Source organism: Pseudochaenichthys georgianus, chromosome 13, assembly GCF_902827115.2.
Source record: "Pseudochaenichthys georgianus chromosome 13, fPseGeo1.2, whole genome shotgun sequence".
Taxonomy (NCBI): Eukaryota; Metazoa; Chordata; class Actinopteri; order Perciformes; family Channichthyidae; genus Pseudochaenichthys; species Pseudochaenichthys georgianus.
The window spans coordinates 10,010,668-10,029,213 of record NC_047515.1 but is presented as its reverse complement, the minus strand read 5'-3'; the positions used below and the strand labels follow the sequence as shown (position 1 = coordinate 10,029,213).

The 18,546-nt window shown below is 40.2% G+C and overlaps 2 protein-coding genes across 2 annotated transcripts; one reads left to right on the top strand and one right to left on the bottom strand.

Moving 5' to 3' along the window:
- Positions 1-2,633: 2,633 nt before the first annotated feature.
- timm8b (translocase of inner mitochondrial membrane 8 homolog B (yeast)) lies at positions 2,634-4,614 on the bottom strand. Its single transcript, XM_034096790.1, has 2 exons — positions 4,354-4,614; positions 2,634-3,254 (listed from the first exon to the last, which is right to left on the bottom strand). The coding sequence occupies exons 1-2, from the start codon at positions 4,453-4,455 to the stop codon at positions 3,087-3,089; spliced, it is 270 nt and encodes an 89-aa protein (XP_033952681.1). The 5' UTR covers positions 4,456-4,614; the 3' UTR covers positions 2,634-3,086.
- Positions 4,615-6,664: 2,050 nt separating this feature from the next.
- On the top strand, positions 6,665-18,370 carry sdhdb (succinate dehydrogenase complex, subunit D, integral membrane protein b). The gene is made up of 4 exons (XM_034096789.2): positions 6,665-6,767; positions 7,988-8,098; positions 13,489-13,639; positions 16,891-18,370. Exons 1-4 carry the CDS (start codon positions 6,719-6,721, stop codon positions 17,054-17,056), a joined length of 477 nt encoding a protein of 158 aa, XP_033952680.1. The 5' UTR covers positions 6,665-6,718; the 3' UTR covers positions 17,057-18,370.
- The last annotated feature ends 176 nt before the right edge of the window (positions 18,371-18,546 follow it).

Here is an 18,546-nt window from a genome sequence, read left to right as displayed (position 1 = left end):
AAAAAATCGCGGGTCCGCTCAGTGAAACAATAACAACGAAACATGGAGGAACACAAGTCTGCGTTCAAATCGCGTGTGTGTATATATAGGTGTGTGTGGTTAAAACACATCAGCCTGCGGTCGCTCTTTAGCCTTACTAATGATTATTTCTGAAGGTAAACACAGTGAAGGCGGTGCGAAAGGCGGTGCGAAAGGCGGTGCGAAAGGCACTGCGCGGCCCGCTCGTCTTCTCAGAGGCTGAGTTAACCCTCCCGCTGCCTCCTGGCGCTGCAGAGATGTCATGAAGTGAAGGAGGTGTTCCTTCTATAAACAGCTGCGGGCAGCAGGTACTATGAGTGTCACGGACATGAATACATAGATCAAGGCAGACTGGTGCACAAACTCTCCTGTTTTGCCAATCCGGTGCTTAAACAAATATAGCTCTAAACCCAAAGCCGGATTAGTACCTCCAGGGACCCCTGGGCACTGAGCGCTCATGCCCCCCCCCCCCAACCCATGTACCAACAAGTAACACCACGCCTACCCAATCATACCAACATGACCAATATTTAGAATTTTCAGTCAATCTGGCATGTCAAATCGCACACCTATTTGTCAAAAGCAGGGACGCAGCCACATAGTTCAACCAAAGTAGGTATAGCCTTTTGCCCTTTTAGTAAAAAATCACAAGACAAAGATACAATGGATAAGATCCCAAGACAGTGTATGGCTCAGGAATACCTAGGTAATATCACTCAAAACCTCAGAGCAGCACCCCACTTAATGCCAAAATATGACTGGCTGGCTGTACAAGTACACAAGGAGTTTTATTAATTACGAACGTGCCGGGCAGCGCGGTCCCGTGGGTTAGATGCTCATTCATAATGCTGAGGAAAATAACTCTCAGAATAATGTTATTAGCACATTTTACAACTTGAGGACCGAATGTTTTTAATATGGGCTATACAAACATTCATACTGGGTAGTTTAAAAAAAAGTATCCAACGATTTACAGACCACTCTTTCCCAATGTAATTCAATGGGAAAAAAATGTTTCCGGGCCCAGCAACCTAACGGAGGTGTAGTACTGCTGTTTGGCCACAATGAATATTCTCATCAGAGTCCGGCGCACTTCCTGGGGGCTTGAGTGAGACCTACAGTACAGAGATGGTTTAGAAAATATATTAATTTGACCCTACAGAAAAGCTGTGTTATTTATGGCGAAGAGTGAGTATCATTTAAAACAATGTATGATGAGTGAGGTTGTGCCCACATTTTTTTTTAAATTAAAATAATCATTTTTCTTTTTTTTTTTCATCTTGTCACTGAGGGCCCTCTTTGCTCAAGGGCCCCCATTTTAATTCATGTCCTGCCAACACTGGCAGGACAGAAGGCGACACGCCCCTTCTAAGCCGTGTCCTTCACTCCTCACAAGCTGCATCCCCAAAAAGTTTATTATGTTGTTACATCGTTTCAGATGTTATGTTTTAGTTGTGCTCTTGATAAGCCATTTAAACGGTTTAAAAAAAATGATCCAACGAGTTACAGACCACTCTTTCCTAATGTAAATCAATGGGAAAAAGTGTTTCCGGGCCCAGCAACCTAAAGGAAGTGTAGTACCGCAGTTTGACCAGCACGAATATTCTCATCAGACTCCGGCGCACTTCCTGGGGGCTTGCATAATACGCCTTCGCCTCGTTTTCCCAGCATTCACTGGATTATCCGTAAATCATACAAACAAAACCAAAACGTTGATGTATCTGTTTTCCCGTTTTGGTTTAAAAACTGAATAACGTCGTTTTTTTTGGTTTTCCGTTTTTCCGAAAAACCAAAAAACGACACCGGTTCTTTTTTAAACGTTGTTTCATTTAATATGTTTTGGATGCATATTGTTCTTGTATTTGTTCAGGCTGTTACATACAATTAGCCTCTGTTGCTACCTGCTGGTGGTGAGTAAATATTAAAATCAGTTAAAATTGACAACCGGTCCGTGATTTTTTTTTTTATGTATCTACCGGTCCTTGGCACAATAAAGGTTGGGAACCCCTGGTGTAGATTATATGTCACCATCATCGACACGTATGAACAGACTATTGATTAGATAGATTTCCCATGAAGGCTTCAGATAAACTAGTTAAAACAAGTTGTTGTGTAAATTCATACAGACATGGTTTTCTACTGAATGAATACACTTAAAGATCTGCTCAAATGGTAATTACGTTTTTTGTTTTGTGCTAACACGTTTCTAACCCACTGAGTTGTTAAGATGCATGACACGGGCCCTTTGTCAACCCTAAGAGGGTATACCACTAACATAAGGGTACAACATAAATGCTTAGCTATTTAACGCATGCATTAATGTGTATCATAACTTACTGTTGCTAAATGTGAGTAATTATATGCTGTGTTTTATGATTTTAGATGAAGTTTTATTGCAACAATAACAAAGCCATATGACATAACTTGAGTAAGTCAATATTTGGTATTCTCTTAACAGTAAATCTAACAAAGCCATTATTCATATCATACTGGCCCATGTTGTTTTTCTTTGTATTATAAAGCATTGTATACTTTACTGTATTAATTAGCAACATGTATTTATAGTTGTATTCTGTCAGGGTAACTCCAACATGGAATATTCATGAATGCCTTGATGCGTTTCACAATTTATTTATCATTTAACAAACATGTATATGAAAACAATGTTGTTGTGGGTGTCTATTTCTGAAAAAAGAAAAACATCTCATACGTGTTATCTCCTTGTACAATGATATTACTTTTGCTCCTCTGAAGTGAAAAATCCAACTTGACACTGAACCAAGATATGTTAACAGTTTCGATTGGGACACTGAAATCTGTTCCATCTTGTTAATGACATAAGGATCATAAACATTTGACTAATGTCACACGACATGACCTCATTTCAAACAGGTACATCTTGCAGCTACAGCCATTCAGAGTTTCCATGTAATCTTCCAGAAGCAGCATTCGAAAGAATATGCAGTAAAAAACATGTCTTCTTCACATTATCTTCCATAAGAATGTTTGGAACACTAAATATTGTATTGATGTCATTAGACAGTCCGACTGGCATCGTAAGTCCATTATTAATGAGCACCCTTCTGCACCATCTGTGTGAAGCGGTTGGTGATGGTCAGGGTGGTGTCGATGAATCGCTCCACACAGCTCACCAGGCACGTCTCCGTCCGGTTGTCTAGCTTGGAGCCCGGACTGTCCACACACTTGTCCCAGCAGACGTCAGTGAAGGTGTGCACCTGAAAGAAATATAAAAAAGTAGTTCAACAGCTGATATGAACTATAAGGGGGGCAGCTGTGGCTCAGGGGAGAGTCTACCAATCGGAGGTTCAGTGGTTCGATCCCCATAGCCTTCAGTCAACATGTCAAAGTGACCTCAGTCAAGACAAATAACCCCAAATTGCTCCCTTAGGCATGGCTACGTGTATGCAGATTGTTATACAGGAGCGAGTTAGTCTGATAAAAAGACTTCAGAAGGATGGTCTTGTTGTGTATCATCACTACTTTGAACAGCACTTAAGGCATCAAGAAGACATCCTTCATTATGGCAGACCAGATTTTTTACTGGGTCATTATTATTATTTGTTAAAGAGGGGGGCTTAACACCTAGCCCGTATGAAACAAGCTCTGGTGTGTTTGCCTTTTTGGTGAATTCTTTGAGCTATGTAAATATATAAAAATAGCTATTACATAAGGTATCAAAAAAAGATCATTTTAGAATAGTCTTACTGTGTGGGATATGGTTTAAGCAGGGATAATTCAGATATATACTAGTTTAGGGGTATTTTACAGTTGTTCCCACTTTCCCAGACTTATAACTGTTTTAGCACATGTATATGCATTTTCTGAAGTTAAATCAAACAGCAAAATTAGGCTATGCTGGCTCTTTGATTGGGTGTCTATGGGATTAATAACATAATCATGATCCAATAGGCATTCAGGAAAGGAGTACTAAGTAATAAGAAACAACATAGCCTACTTAGAAAGGCTGCTGTTGTAAATCACTTGATAATATAACAATGTAATGTATATTCAGTCACATTCACATTCACATGTTCTTACTGTGGTCCTTACAGTAGCTTTACAGTTGTGTTAGCCGTTCATTCATTCGTTCACACATGTCAAAATGAATTTCAAAACTCTATTACTCTAGTCATTTTGAAATGATATTATCTTTAATATTTGACACTTGCTAAGCGGTGGGACCCGAAGAAAGGAAACCTTGAATTGTAATACGTGTTAAGAGAAGTACTTTTCCTAACAGAGAGTTGCCCTGCTGCATGTGGCCTCCCCGTCACAGATGAACTGGAGATGTGTTAGCATGGTTAGCATACACACCTGGGCCTGGAACTGCGCCTTCTGCTGCTCTATCGCGATCATACGCTGCAGCTCCGCCGCCTCGGCTTTGTCCGACGAACTGAAATTTTCAAAATTGTCCATTGCGTTTTCAAATAGTTACAGGACGAGTCTGTATTCCTGTTGACAAGAAGCTTCTGAGATGAGGTGACCTTCGGTTTCACCGCAAGTGAGCGCTGCTGCGTGTCTGACACCACTGATCTACAAACTGTGGGATGGGCTACACAGAGTGGCGCCTGCTCTCTGAGTCATTTGTAAATCTGCGTGCAAAATCAGCAGGAAGTGACGCATGCAAAGATGTTTTATAACGAACAGGATCCGCCTCTGAAGAAAGAAACTGTGACCAGAAGCATTTTCAATCAACCTACTCCTTCACAGATTTTTCATTCGGGTAAATTATTTACAAATTAGACCAATTATACTGGGGTGGCCAAGCTGGGGCCAGTTATTTTACGAGAGGGGCACAATAAATGTGAGTTAAAAAGAAAAAGACAGTGTAAAGTAATTGCGTGAAATGAACATAAAATACAGTAATTTGTATTTGATTCTATACAGTTATCTGTTTCAGTAACTTTAAGTTAAAGTTCTTTGTTTCAGTAAAGATATTGTTTCAGTAGCTATGTTTTTTATTTACAGTATTTGTTTTAGTAACTTTAAGTTACTAAACTTAAAGTGTACCGCTCTAAGGGGTCCGACTAGAATGCTGAGTTAGCACAATAGCAAATAAATCGTAATATTGTGAACCTGTCACTTAGAGAGGGGCCACAGGTCAGGGTTAGGGGCCCCTGTACATATCTCACAAGCAACCTTTAGAATTTCGAATATTTGTCATTACTTTATTTGAATCATTTATATTTTTCCAATGGGTGCTCACTTGCTGTATGTATACAGCAAGTGAGCACCCAACTTTGATAGTTGGACATAAAAAGTGTCAACTCAAAAGCGTTGTGATGCTCAGTCCATGTCAGACAACACCTTTGAGGTAATGCAGAGCAGAGTCCTGCATCGGGGTCATCCCGACGGGTGACCCGCAAAAAAGGTGATTCGCGGGTGGTATTTTTCCAAACGCTTTTTTCCGGGTTCGGTTCTGGGTAAAACAAAGATGATGCGGGTCGGGTCGCGGGTGTTGCATAATAAATATATTGAAATAATGATAATTTAGTTTAATGTTTAAATCCTCAGACCCCTCCCCCGCGGGACCGTGCATAATCATAACCTCTGCAGCGCATCAATCTGATGCTGTGCGCGCCACATTCGAAATGGCTGAGGTGAAGCTCTCTAGCGGAGAATACAGCATTTTCAATAACACTTCCTCAAGAGCGAAACCCAGCGTCTGGGAGGCTTTTGGTTCCTAGATGGAGAAAATAACCAACATCCCACGCTTTCTGAGACAAATATGCAACTGCGTGTGTTAATAATTGCACGTTTTCACTGCTCATATATAGGCTATGCGGGTTCGGGTCGGGTCGCGGATCTTGTGCCGACGGGTCGGGTCGGGTTGCGGAACTAATTGGCAATATGTGCGGGTAGCGGGGCGGGTTCGGTATTGCACGTCGCGGGTGCGGGGCGGGAGCGGGTCTTGAAAATCAGACCCGTGCAGGACTCTGATCAGAGCCTCTCTTTGCGCATGGATGAATACACTTCTAGGTAGGATTTAATGAATGTATTTACATGAGAAATTGTATTATGACTTACTTGATTGTATTGTTTTATTGAATTTGTATTGTCTTTTCTGTTGTATCTTAATTCACTTGTTTATATTTGTATTTTACACTCTATCTTGTCATTTAATTATTTTCCAGTAATTTTATTGTTTAGAATGTTGTTGTTTGTGTTGGTAAAGTCCACTGAGACAGACGTGTTTTGTGATATTGGGCTATATAAATAAACTTTGATTTGATTCAATATTATAAATGAATGCATTTATAAAACCAAACAGAATCCAATATTAAAAAAACACATTGTGGAAATTAAGTCGGTGAATAATTACATTTATTTCACTTTCTTTTTCATCATTATTTGAACTTGTTTTGTTTTTTGTGCTTGACAGGATTTCAAACGTAAACCTAATTTTGTAGTTTTGCACAGAGCGGACTGTATTTACACCCATTTAAACCATTATATCATGTGAGACTTTTGGGATTATGTAAACCCTAAACTTTAGGGTTTACATAATCAAACTTTAGGGCCTAAAGACTAAGTTTGATTTGAATGAGGGGCCCCAGTGCTGCATGATCTTCTGAAAAAAAGGACGTGTCCATGATCACCTCAGTCCTCTAACATCTTTGTCCTGGCGACTCAACAACTACATCCGGGTAACTGTGGTGACCTTGGTTGGTTCATCATCATGGCGGCTATTGTCAGGTTGAGTTCTGTGTTTCGCAGAGGAGTCAAACGTGAGTACTTCTGCCTGTTTTCACTGTGTCTGTCTTTTTTTAAACATATATGCTTACTATAGGGTAGTAGTCTGAAGGCAGGGCGATTTGACAGACGGGAGGTCGAACAGTAGCTATGTATGAACACATCATGTCTGGCTAATATTGTTACTTTCAAGTCAAGCCATAAGTTACAAAGCACGCCTTTATTGTAATGTTAAGTGTATTCTTATCCACATCACTGGTTAGCGCCAGTTATTGGCTATGACCATGTCTTAAACAGTATTGTGCACTGAGGGGGAATTGAAGACCATGATGACATCAGATGTCCATGACGTTATTACGCAGACCTGCACGCCAAACCCTACTTAAAGTTGTACTAACTATAAGTTAACACGCTTATTGATCCACTTACATACAAGGTAAAACTTTCCGACAAACCTTTGATAAGATAACACGACTCTGTTTTCAATTCGGCATATATAAGATACTCAAAAAAGCTTTGAGTATATTACTTATTCTACATAAGTAAAAGTTCATCTGAGGTTAAGACTGCTCGCCACCGTCCTCCTTTGACTGTCTTGTTACAAAGTGTGTTTTTTGGAAGCCAGTTTCGTTTTTACCACGTTCTGTGTTTATTTTTATTTGAACCTATCTCTAATGGAAACACATTAACAAACATTATTTCAGAAACTTAAAGCAAATATTTTATAACTATATAGTTTGGACCCTAAATCAGTTTTAATGCTGCTAGACTCTGTAACTGGGTTAAAAAATGGGTGGAAGTCAGAACAAAATTAGGTTAATATAATAATTTATTTAACATAGATGTACATGACTTACTCATTTTTGTTGGCATATTTTTTCCGGTTGTGTATTTTCAAATTCTAGCGGACTCGAGCTGGTTTCTCCAACATTACCTACCCCACCTTTAAGGGACCCAAAGAACATACTTATTTTAACCAAAACCATGCTATATTTCGAAACCTGCTTCAATCTAACCAAGTAGTTTTGTTTCATTTGTTCATTATTCTAGTAAATGGACAGAACAGTTAATTATGTTATAATAATAGTTGTTTTTATCTTAAAATATGTGTTGTGTGCTGAGCTGAACTGCATTAAATGAAATACTTTATAGCTGTGTATCATGATGTATTGGTTTACAGTTTATGCTGTGGTTAGATTTCCATATTTTTGTCCATTTGATAAAATAAAAAAATGTTGTGGTCTTTTCTCTTCAGCTCTGTTCTACCAAGGCACTCTGTTGGCCAGGCCGCTGGTTGTACCACACAACTACCAGGAGCAGCCCCACCAGCTGACAGCAAGGATCCATGCATCACAGGCTCTGAACGGTCAGTGTTGACGGATGGATATATGCAGTGAAACATAAAGAATAGACCTGGAGTTTAATACACAACTGAGGTAAACCTCGTTATATATCGCAAACCAATAACATCAAATTAGTACAGGTTTTCTGCGATTCATCACATTGGAATGCGCAAAATTCAATAATGAATTCAAAAGTAGTATTTTTTTGTAAATCTCAACTGCAACATGAATTAATGTAATCCAATATAAAACCAAAGTTATTTGCCACTGCCAGGGCATTAATGTGTTATCTAGTTTGTTTTAGAGAAACCAGTTACCCTCAGAGTCCAGTGGTAATAAAATTAAACGTTCAGTGGTTACAAAAAACTCTGGTCCTATCAACTCCGCCGTCTGGAAGAGATTTAAAATATCAATGTAAGAGTTCGGTATCTTTCTCCATTTTCACCATGTTTGGGTTCATGTGAGCACTGCAGCAGTCTAAGGCCCGCCCCAAATGCTCTCATTGGTTGAGACACGTGATGACGCCCATCCAAGCCAATACTGATCAACATCCCACCCCGCCATGGTTTGTCTGTATGTGTATTCAGAGCCAGTGAGCAACGGACTTTGAAAATAATAATAGCAATAAAAATAAAACTGTTAATGCGCGGAATTTTCTTTTTTAATGAATCATGCGATAATAACAACACGTTAACTTGCCCAGCCCTACATAAAATAAACAGAAATGACCACTTGTTGAATCGAAACCAGTGCCACTGTTTCGTGAACAAGCTAACGCCATCACCTGCACTTTGTCAACCTTGTAAATGAGAATTCATTAACCAAGTAAGTAATGCTTCGTCCAAAGGTTATGTGATAAAATGGTTAGTCCAGCACATTATGATACATGCAGAGAATGGACCAATATTAATACCACTGAACAAGTAAAGGTGTCTAACTAGTGTCAAATGAAATCATTTTGATACTTCTCTTCATCTGTGTTTGCCTTTTTATTACATTTTATTTGAATGTGTTGCTTTTCTGTAGAGCAGGGGTCATCATCTACATGTGTCAAAGGGCCAGAATTTAACAAATACTCACTATAGGTTGGACTTTCAAATGATTAAGACATTTTTTATGTATGCCTAGCTAAGCTCAAATTGTTCAATATTTTAATGTATTACGAAACTGAAGTTATTTTTTTAGGAACAGACTCTTTAAAAAAAAGTGTGACATCAATAATGATTACATTTTTGACATTAAAAGTGCTCTGCCAAAGAGGCAACGCACTGAGGAATGTGATGACTAAAATGTATAATTAACTAAATGTAATTACACAGTTCACTCCTTAACTGTAGGTTGTGCTGGTTTAAACAAAGCAGGTACAACAGACTGACTAAAATGCACATGTGAAGGAACACGTAGCAGGGCACCATATGTATTAATTTAGTATTTTCTGTGATCCAGGGTCATTGCCGTTTTTGAATCCATTATTATTCTTCAGGGTGGATGTGGCACTCGGCCCAGTTGACGACCACTGCTTAAAGGTGGGGTAGGTAAGTTTCAGAAACCGGCTCGAGTGCACTAAGATTTGAAAGTACACAGCCGAAAAGAATCCGCCCCTTCCTTCAGACTTCCTTACAGAGCACCTCCTCCAACACACATGAACGCGCACATGACGTCAGCAGACTGGTGAAAGTGGCCGCCTGTTGCTGGGGGGTCATTGAAGTACTGCTGCAATGCACGCCCAATGACGGCACGAGATGGAAGGCTGACAGGCTAAACGGATTGGTCGTGCTTTTTACAGTATGACGGTTTCCACATTTTTTTATGGATTTTTTGTCAAAGCACTTCAGATATTCATTGCTATCGGGATGTTAAGAGCATTCCATGGAATATAACAAAAAGTGTATCGCGAGCCGGTTTCTCAAACTTACCTACCCCGCCTTTAATAGTGGTGTGTTTATGTCTCTCTAAACTAGCACGGTGCAGTTTTTCTGGTTTGACCATAGACCAGGCCTATTCAAATGGCGGGCCAGATGCGGCCCAGAGCCAACTCCCGAGTGGCCCAGCCTCCCGTGGCCAAATGTCTACACTAGTACAAACCATGAACGCAACACCCGAGTGGCCCAGCCTCCCGTGGCCAAATGTCTACACTAGTACAGACCATGAACGCAACACCCGAGTGGCCCAGCCTCCCGTGGCCAAATTCCTACACTAGTACAGACCATGAACGCAACACTCCGCGTTGCCTAGAAACAACCAAACAACAACTACGGCGCGCTTTTTTTGAAAGTACGTCGAGTGGTCCTATGATAGCAACTCTAAAATATGTCTCTCTCAACTTTGAAGCGTAAACTTGACGATGAAAACCGTCAGTTTAACCCTGCCTGGACCGACAAATACTTGTTTATTCAGCCGTCAAATCCAAACGCCAAGCCGATGTGTTTAATTTGCAATCAGTGCGTTGCGGTACTTAAAGATTACAATTTCCGGAGGCACCACAATGACAAACCCGACTTTCCGAACAAACTTCCCCGAAGGATCTCAGGAGAGGGCGGTAAAAGTGCAGAGTTTGATTTCATGTTACAACCGGAGCTCTACCACCATGGTGCGAACATTCACAGCCCAAGAAAGAGCTACAGCGGCGTCTCTCCGTGTTGCATGGATCTTGGCAAAAAATAAAAGGCCATTCACAGACTCTGAAACCATGGCCGTCGTGGATGAAGTGATACATGACGACAAAATTAAAACGTGTGTGACATCTGCTATTAAAAATGTTCCTTTGTCAGACACGTCAAACATCCGTAGGGTTGAAACTCTTGCTACAGATGTGTTTGAAACGCTGTTGGAAGAACTGAAGAAAGCCGATGTAATGTCCATTGCAGTAGATGAGTCCACAGACAAAAGTGATACCGCACAATTGTGCATATATGTCCGTTTTTTCGACAGCAAATGCTTCCGAGAGGAATTGCTTGGCTTACTGTCGTTAGAAGGACACACAACTGGCGAGATAGTCTTTGAGAGAATTTCAGCCTTTTTCAAAGACAATGGTCTAGATATGGAGCGTGTGTGCATGCTTGTGACAGATGGGGCTCCATCCATGGCAGGGAAAATAAGTGGTTTAGCAGCACGTTGGTCCGCTGTAGCACCCCGGCTAACATCCTTACACTGCATTGTGCATCAGACGGTGTTGTGCGCAAAACTCGGTGGGGAGCTCAAAACTACAATGAACAATGTGATGGCTACTATTAATTTTATACGCTGCACATCAAACCTCCAACACCGCTTATTCCGCAAGCTGCTGTCAGAGATGTCAGCTGAGCACGACGACCTGCTTTTGCACAATGATGTCAGGTGGCTGTCCAAAGGCAAAGCACTGGAGCGTTTCTGTGATCTCAGAGAAGAGATTATAACTTTTCTCCGCAGCAGCAAACAAAAGAAGGCAGAAGCAAACTTGCAACGCATACTGGACGACAGCTACATGGCAGATGTCTGCTTTCTGAGCGACATATTCAAACATCTGAATGACCTAAACGTGGGACTGCAAGGCAGAGACAAAACGGTCATTGATCTTGTGGAGCAGATGCGCGCATTCCAAGTCGAGCTGGACCTTTTCGCGACCGACTTGAGCACGGGTCGGATGCTGCATTTTCCGATGCTCCACAAACACATCACATCCCCGGCACAAATCACGGATGTGATGACACAGTTCATTGCGAGGTTGAAAGAGAACTTTGCCGGTCGATTGGATGGACTTGCTCTGCCCACAGAGGTGATGGGCTTTGTCAGAGACCCCTTCACTGTTGCAATAGAGGGGGGCGTATCCAGCAGAGCAAAGGAAGTGGTCCCCTCCATCGACGAGGGGACATTTATACTGGAGCTTATTGACATGCAGTCATCCGTAACCATGGCACAAGAGCAGCGCAGCAACGGGCCAGCGAAGTTTTGGAGTGATGTCAACAAACAGAAGTTCCCTAACCTTAAGAAAGTAGCGATCTGTGTGCTCAGTATGTATGGATCAACATACACATGTGAATCAAGCTTTTCACACATGAACTCAATAAAAAGTAGCACTCGCTGCTCCCTGACTGACAGCACTCTTCACCAATGTCTTAGGATTGCATTGACATCCTATGAGCCAAAAATCACTGCTCTTGTTCAAAACAAAAAATGTCACTTCTCCCATTGAGAAAGTCAGCGAGTAGACGTGTTCATTCATATGTTAGTTACCCTTATCCCTTGTTATGGGTTTGTGCACTGAAGGGTTTGACAGTTCTTTTTGTATTCATTTAAATGCACTTTGTAATGTGTCTGGGTCAAATGTGACCAACATGTATTATTTTTTGTTAATACTTGAAAAGTGAAAAAATAGTATTGCTACAGTACTACCTCTTTGTGTTACATTGGAGCTCTTTAACTGTTTGTTAATGCACTTTTTGATGTGCATGTGTCATATGTATCCTATTTTGTATGTATGAAGACATTTATTAAGACTGCTATTATTGTATTCGGTTAAATGCAAAATATGTTAAAAAATGTTAAAAAAATAACCTGAATATTTTACTTCTAAAGCGAACAAAATGTAATGCTTCAACTGTGCACTTTTTGTTTTGTATGCACTTTGAGAATCCTCAGATTCTGTTAAATTAATGCTAATTTGTTGTGTTTTTATGCACTTTTTGACGTGCCTTTGTTAGATGAAGGATGAATAAAAATTGTGTTGGTTTAAAATGTGTCATTACCCGCTTTTTACAGGCCGCTGAATGTCTGGCCCAGCTGAATTGAGTAGTTATAAAATCTGGCCCAACTGAATTTGTAATTGAATAGCCCTGCCATAGACTATATATAAAAGGTTTGACCTGAAAGCAGGTGGCTGACGGCCTTTCTGATGTAGGTCTGGTGTTTTGTGGTTCATTTATAGCACCCTAAATACTCGAGTGGTGGCTGTAATCTGACACCTGGTTCATGCAAGGACTGATTATTGCTCACCGGTTTTGGTGTTGCTCGGCTTCGCCCGATTCTTAATCGTGTTTACCAAGACTTTGTTAATTTAATACACCAGGCTTATTTTAAGGAAATACATTTTTTTTAATTGGGTTGATAACTTCTTTACACTAGATACTGAAGTGTTATTGAAACGTTAAAGGAAATGTCTATTGTGTGTCATATAGGCACGAGCATCCCTACATTTTTTGAGTTCAGAACACTACAATTGTTACCAAGTTGTTACAACACTTTTTGAAGACTTTCCAAAAATGTGTTTGCAGCATCAAGAATCAAAAAGTGTCAAGTGTCACATTCTTTGGATTATGTGCTTTGATATAAACTACTCCAAAAAATATAATATAACAAGTTTCTTTGGTACACTCCTTCTACTGTTTTTACCTTTTGGCCACAGATACTGAGGTCTGCTGTTTGTTTCCCTCTACAGCGGGCTCTGGCTCCAAAGCCGCCTCTCTGCACTGGACAGGAGAGCGAGTGGTGAGCATCCTGCTGCTGGCCCTGGGACCCGCAGCCTATTTCAGCCCCTGTCCTGCCGTCGACTACTCCCTGGCTGCTGCCCTGACCCTGCATGGACACTGGTGAGACAGGCAAACACTAACCCAAACCTTGGTGGCATTATTTGTGAGGATGAAAGTTGGCAATTGCTCTCATTAATAACCATATTGCAGTTTTAAAACCGTGAAAGTTTTGTCCTAAAGTGTAACATATTGAATAGAACACCATACTCTCCATTTCTAACTAAGCCCCCGATAAGTGAGCCAGGCGTTGAAGCACATTTTTGTAGTGGCCAAACGTTAGTACTCAATGAGTCCTTATTTAAATAATAAGGTCCATAAAGTCTTAAGTTTAGTTTTTGGTAATACATTTTAAAGTAGGGCTGCTCAATTAATCGTATTTTAATCGCAATTACGATTATGGCTTGCAACGATTACGAAAACAACGTAATCTAAATAAAACGATTATTTTTTTATTATTAATATTAAATAATAATAAAAAATAAATTCTCCAATAAATTGATGTTTTCTAAAGTAAATGGATAATCGTTTTTAATAATCGTGATATCAATTATTGACCCAAATAATCGAGATTATGATTTTTGCCATAATCGAGCAGCCCTATTTTAATGTAGTTATTTTGAGGGCTGAAAGGGTGTTTCTGACATTGAACAGCTGAAGCCTCCAGATGGACCAGTCACTGAGTAGATCATAGACTTCCCTTATCCTGGGAAAAGGTGACGGGTAAATCCCTTCCTCTCAAGGTTCACAGGGAATTGTAGTCGAATGCTAATAGGGTATTAATTCGACTTGTCAGCCTCCCGGTCACAGCCCTCCTCACCTCTGTGGTCATACACCAGCAGATTGGGATTTAACACAAGTAGAGCGTATGGGGAGTTGGAATGAAAGTTTCTTTGAACCCTCCACAAATTTATTTCGTCTCTACCCAGGTCATCGAATTAGCTTGCTCACTGACCCTCACAGGACAAAATGCAAACGTTATGCCATGGGGCTTTGTTGAGGGGGGGTTCAGCCATCCTGCCTCGGCTGTCAGCAGCTATTAATTCAGCCTCGATTAGGCCTGGCTTTGTTTGCAGACTTGAGAGGGTGGCTTTAGCTTAGCGTTGCAGCGATGTGTTCTTCCGTCAGTTTGAGCGCCGACTTAACAGCTTGGCAGGTGCAGGCCACAAATCCCAGTCATGAGTAGTGATAAGTCAAACAATGCGTTCCTCCAAGGGTCCTGCCAAGTCCTCTGTGTCCAAAACCAGTTAACATGATGCTGCGATGGGCATTGTTGAAGGCCCGGGATGAAGGTTGGAAAGGTTCCTCTTTTTTGGCTAGTACATGTAGGCTGTGCCTGACAGGATTATACAGTACTAAGGAATGTTGGAACTGAATGCCTTTTAATTAGGCAATTTCATCTAAGGAGGTAGAGGCCTGGCCAATTCATCAACCAAGCTCTCATATCAAATCTGTTATTTATTAAAATAATTAAAATACATTTTTTGACAGGAAAGCCTTTGTACATAAAGCATCAATTATAAATCCCAAGGTGCATTGGGCTCAAAACATTGAATTACCAAGCTCTGCTTCTTGGACCATTATCTGGTGGAAGTTGAAGATAACGCTGTTGAGACAACACATTTTACATCTGCAGCTTATATCAATTTACTCTTAATGTACTCTAAACTGTGCACATTTATCTGTTCCCAACGGCAACAACAAAGTGTCTTAAATTAGCTATTGTATTGAATTGCATCTCTGACGTGCCGTAGCAATGGAGGATGAAGTCTCATAAGTATAGACCAGGGGAGTCAAACTCAATTTCATGGCGGGCCACATCAGCATTATGGTTTCCCTTGTAATGGAAAAGCTCTGGAGCAATGGAGTCATAACACAATGGAACACGGGAGAGCTGCAACTTGATTGCAAACAGCTGAAGGTTTATTTGAAGTTACAGCCGGAGAATTGACAAAGATATTTGCTGCAGCCACGAGGTGACACAGAGGTTTCCCAAACCAATTCTGAAGAATCTTTCCCCTAGTCAGAGATTTTAACTAGTTCAGAAATAATAAATAAACATTCTTCATACTAAGACTAAACAAGCAGGGCAATAAAACTGTTTCTGCAAAACTTAAGGGACTTGCACATCTGATATGCTGGACCTCCAGGGCCCAGGAGTTCAACACTTGTAATCCCTATCTGATCAGCTCAGATTTAGATTTTGGGTAGTTCAAAACCAAAAAAACAGGATTAGGATCACTTTGATATCCGATCAGATCAGGAAATCCAATCCAAGCTTTAATCTGGATCAAATCTTCAAAACGGGTAGTTCAAACCGACAACACAGGATTGGGATCAGTTTGATCCCAAACAACTGGTTTATCCTGTTCCCACCAGAGGGGTGGATTTCCAGTGGATTACCAGAGCAAAATGGACTGTACCATTTATTTAAAAATATGTTTCAATATAAATAAGATGGCAAAGTTTGTTAACTGAAATAATACACCATGTTTAGCCTTCATGGGAAATACATTTTATTTTTCCATTTTTGCTCACGTTTGTGGTGGCCGATTTTGTTTTCAACCACATAAATGTTTATGCTCATAAAAGTATCACAACAAAGATTGTCAATCACAAATGTAATTTAGATTATCATCAACAACAAAAAAAGTCCATCATCTGTCATCACCTTTCAAAATTAAAAATATAGACATTATAGATGTCTCTGCAATGTGGTCTCTCGTCTTCCATGTATTATTTTTCATATCCACTAGATGGCGATCGGTAGGATTAATTTCAAAATCTGATTGAGATTAAAAGTTTTGAACTCCTGGGCCCATGTGTCCTTGGACAATACATCTTGTGTGAGCTTATGATTTAACTGTCAATAGAAAGAGGCAGAGCTGCCCCTATGTGAGAGAGATAACAGCAACTCTACAGGGTTCCTGCCTGAGCCATGAGAGACGAGAAACAGAGGTTATAGAATGATGATCTAGGTCAAAGGCTAACACCTAAGCAAACATTTTGTAATATTCCGTCCCAGTAGTCGGCATCGCTAGGGCTCCCTCGGCAAAAAGCCAGCGCCATTTTTCCATCGGATTTTTGCAATTTTGCAAACCTGTCAAACACACGTTTGACACTTAGACGTTTTGTCCAGGACAATCTCCACATATTAACAGCACATTTATACATAAAGCAAAATGCAATTGAAGCTAAATGCAATCTCCAAAAGCAAATGGCTAAAGTAATTAGCTATCAACAAACTTACCTAATGTTATAAAAAGTGTTTTGCTTACTAAAACTTTTCTGCGTTTGCTTGTGTCTGTCTCTAGGGGTATCGGGCAGGTATTAACAGACTACGTTCATGGGGACGCAAAGATCAAGATGACCAACGCCGGCCTCTTCCTCCTGTCCACGGTCACCTTCGCCGGTCTCTGCTACTTCAACTACAACGACGTGGGCCTCTGCAAAGCCATCGCCCTGCTCTGGAGCAAATGAGTTAACTGTGGAAGCTTGGAGGACCGAGACACCGGGAGAAGAGAAATCTTGTCCTGGCTGATTGTAAAAAATTGAAGGTGTTTGATGTAAATTCTTATAAATATATCATGTTGACAATATAACAGTGATTCACAGGTGTGTAACTGTAATTAGCGTCGATCAATTCAGGCTTGGTCTCTGTTTTAAGTTTTACGTCAACAACTGGCATCCATTTTCTCTTCTAAAATGTGGGAGATATTCAGATCTTTTTGTTCAATGTGGACTTCTAGCAACGTTCCCCTGTAGATTTTCATCATAAGCAACAACATAACTCTACAAATAGGAGCTACCAGTTTCCTCGCATGTAATCGTTATATTTACTGGGTACATGCATAAACTGCTACAACTTCAATTAAGTCTTACACAAAAGTGCTGTCTGTTCGGGTCTTGTATGTTGCTCATTTGTATGTATTGTAATGTATTTTGTTTCATTCACAATGTGTACATACTACCTTTTTCTCAAACTCATCAGGGATAGCATAGCAGATCCGCGCGCCCTCCACACTAACCCCCCCAACTGTTTCTTTTGTTGCTACACTCTTAGCCTTTCCCTCACCTCGAGTTTCACTTTATGCTGATGACAGACAGCTGTTTGCAGATCTCCAGCTGTTTGTTTTTGTTGAGAGCAGACTGCCTTTGCTTTCATTAGCTAACTGCTGCCCTATTGAAGGTTCATTAAAGATAGGCAAGAACGGAAGTGCATCCTTAAATCAAGCCAATCCTACAACAAAAGAACGTAGCATTACCGTGCCTGTACCTTCATTTGTTGAGTCGTACTTCATGTACAGTATAGATTACAAACCGCTTCCACTGTAAGTGAGCAAATGACAAAATAAAAACATGTCGAACTTCAGAATATTTCATACAAATGTATTGATGGCAGTTGTATTTATTTATTACCTCTTGGGGGGGGGGGGGAAATAGAAACCTAATTTCTGTGTTCCTTCATCAATGTGAGCCTATATTCAATATGGCTGACGAATCAAACTCCTTCATTTATTCCAGCAATAATCTTTAGTACTGCTTGTATGGGTGTCGCCGGTTGTGTTGGCTTTAAAACCGGTTTGAACTTCATTTGGTTGTCTCAATGCTCACGCAGTAAATGTTTCTGAGAGCTTACACGTTTTGTCTTGGTCTGTTTGATTCTTCCAAATTGTTCATTTGTCATTTCTGTTAAATTTTTGTTCAACTTTTCAGATTATACGCACAAAATCCGATGTGGCAAGAAAAATGCACTGTTCCTGCCTCAGCAAAAATAAAGTTTGCTTTACAGATGTTTTCATATTTTGACATTTTATGACCTAACAATATATACAATGACAGTAGAGTACAAAAGGTATGGAACCATATTATAAAACATTCTGATGTAATTTATAATAAAAAAAACATACTTCATTTGATATTGTAATCATACATTAATTACAATACATTCAATTTATACTCCGGCAGAA